Below are 2,421 nucleotides of genomic sequence, written 5' to 3'. Positions count from 1 at the left end.
AAATACATAAAGTTCATAAATTACATAAAATACAAAAGTCATATGGCAGCAGCCCGTAAACTTTGCGGGCGAGCAATACATTTGAACAAAATTAGCTATCTACAATTACTCAGAATATTAAATCTTTACGAAAACATGACAAATATATCTGGCATGTATGTCATGAAAAGTCCAGGTCAGCAGACCTTAAAATATGGTTTAAAAGCACAATTAAATTTAAAACACCAGCATTATTAGAAGCAAATAAAATATAATTTGCCATTCCAGGTCAAACAGAGAGGTCAACAACAATATTGAGGCAATCATATGGCATAAAATTTTAAAACTAATCATAGGGCAAATTGCCTATTAAGGAAACTATTAAATGAGTTACAAATAGTAAAATCACCAAAATTAGTGTTGAAATAGTAAAAGTGGATTAAAATGGTGTGAATGACGAGGACAGTTCAAATCCAACCTAAGAACACCATGAGATTTAAAAATTTTTAAAGTCACTAAAAGTCCAGTTTAAAGGATAGTCATCCTGGCTAAAAATCAAAATCGCCGAACCAGAGTCTTCTGTGATGAGGTAATTAAAGCGGTAAAATTAGAGTTGACTCAGGAGAAATGGAAGCGCTGATCCATACGGTAGTTGGACGGCCAGAGTTAGTAAAAATTTACAGTGGGTTTAATGTATCTTCCTAAGTTGTTTTGATAATGTCTTTGATGATTGATCTGCAGGTCAGGTTAGAGTAAATCTGGTGTTCTGTTTTGTTGTGAAAATTGTTGCCTCGTCGTGTTTGAAATTTAGGACATTGAAAATTTAGGTGATGAATGTCTTGTTGTGAGCTGCAATAAGTACATGTTGAAGATTTCCCAAAAATCTTGCTTGGTGTGTGCCAAACACGCCGTGGCCGGTTAAGAACTGATTAATATAAAAGTTTGCCTTCATTCCTGTAGTTTTTGGATCCTTAAAAAATGTGTAAGTCTACCGTCCTTTTCTACTGTTGGTCCAGTCCAATTTCCATCGAGCCATAATATGGTTGTTGATTATAGATTTGATCTGAATGGGGGTTAGCCAGGTAGTATTTTCTATGATGTCAAGTCTGACGGCTTCTTTGGCTAGTTGGTCCGCCTCCTCATTGCCGGCATGCCCCGCGTGTGCTTTAATCAAATTCAGTGAGATACTCTGTCTCCAAGCATGTTTTATGTCATGAACAATCGTATTTTTATATGTGGGGTCAGTCAGTTCATGCAATGAGGAGAGTGAATCTGTATAAATTGTAGTTTGTTCTTCCTGTTTTGCTGCATAGTTTATTGCTTCTCTGATCGCCATAAGCTCGGCCTCAAAAACTGAGCAATAATCGGATGCTCTGGAGGAGGTCTTGGCAATAGTGATGCCATTATACTTTATGATTACTCCGATACCTGTCCTGAAGTGTTGAGGTTTGAATTCCATCCTGGAGCCATCCGTATATATTTCTAAACCATTATTATTTGGAGAGTTATATCCCCAAGGTACAGCGAGTTGAGTGACGGGGTGAACTGGGGCTTTTGTAGTAAGGTTCGTTTTTTCCAAGATGGAATCAATAACTGTCCTTTGAATGACGGGAAGAATGTCATCTATTTTCCAGCCCCATTTAATGCATTTGTTGAAGATTGTCTCAATAACCTTCAAATGAATAGGTTTAATGCCCGCCAGTATCAGGATAGATTCAGTGCTTGCTGTGGAATAGCACTTTGTGATTGTGCGAAGCGGTATTCTTTGTATGGATGCAAGTTTCTGATTTATTTTATTAGTATTTCTATAACAGACACTGGCTGCGTAGATTATTACCTTCTCGCTGGCCTGGAGATATATCTTTTTAAGAATATATGGGCTTAACCCCCAGGTGGCTCTAGCGACCCTTTTTGACATTTGATTGAAGTTCGTGATTTTATCTTTAACCTCGTTGAGATGAGGAATCCATGTCAGCCCTGGGTCCAGTAACACACCAAGATATTTCAAACTGTTGATAATCTTCAGGTTTGTGGAGCTCTGATCCATTTTGATGCGCGGAGTTCGGGAAGTTTTCTTATTGTCTTTGTTAAGGACAATAATTTTTGTTTTGTCCTGGCTAAATGTTAACTTGTGTGTCCTGGCCCAGGCTGACATTGCTGTGAGAACGTGGGTCGCTAGTTGATCAAATCTATATAATATGTTGTGTCTTAGAAGAATGAAGACGTCATCGGCAAAAACAATGATATTAAAATCTTGATAGTTAAAATCGGGGAAAGGACTAAAACCGATGAGAGAAGCATGTTTAAAAATGGTGTTCACGTAAATTAGCCAAAGTATGGGTCCTAAAGATGAACCCTGAGGGACACCCAACTTTACATTGCGCTTATCAATAATGTTTCCCTCTTGATCTTCATAAATTACAGTCCTGTTGTTCAAAAAGC

At 37.7% G+C, this 2,421-nt stretch overlaps 1 protein-coding gene across 1 annotated transcript; it reads right to left on the bottom strand.

Annotated features, from left to right (window-relative positions):
• Positions 1-967: 967 nt before the first annotated feature.
• On the bottom strand, positions 968-2,134 carry LOC139425440 (uncharacterized). Its single transcript, XM_071180333.1, has one exon. It carries the CDS (start codon positions 2,132-2,134, stop codon positions 968-970), a length of 1,167 nt encoding a protein of 388 aa, XP_071036434.1.
• Positions 2,135-2,421: the final 287 nt, after the last annotated feature.

This window comes from Parasteatoda tepidariorum, chromosome 4, assembly GCF_043381705.1.
Source record: "Parasteatoda tepidariorum isolate YZ-2023 chromosome 4, CAS_Ptep_4.0, whole genome shotgun sequence".
Lineage (NCBI taxonomy): Eukaryota > Metazoa > Arthropoda > Arachnida > Araneae > Theridiidae > Parasteatoda > Parasteatoda tepidariorum.
Note: the sequence above shows the minus strand (reverse complement) of the source record. Positions and strands in the feature narration are given on the sequence as shown.

What these genes read in the sequence shown, in the direction of transcription:
- LOC139425440 (XM_071180333.1), bottom strand. Translation starts at nt 2,134, where the DNA reads ATGTCAGCCTGGGCCAGGACACACAAGTTAACATTTAGCCAGGACAAA.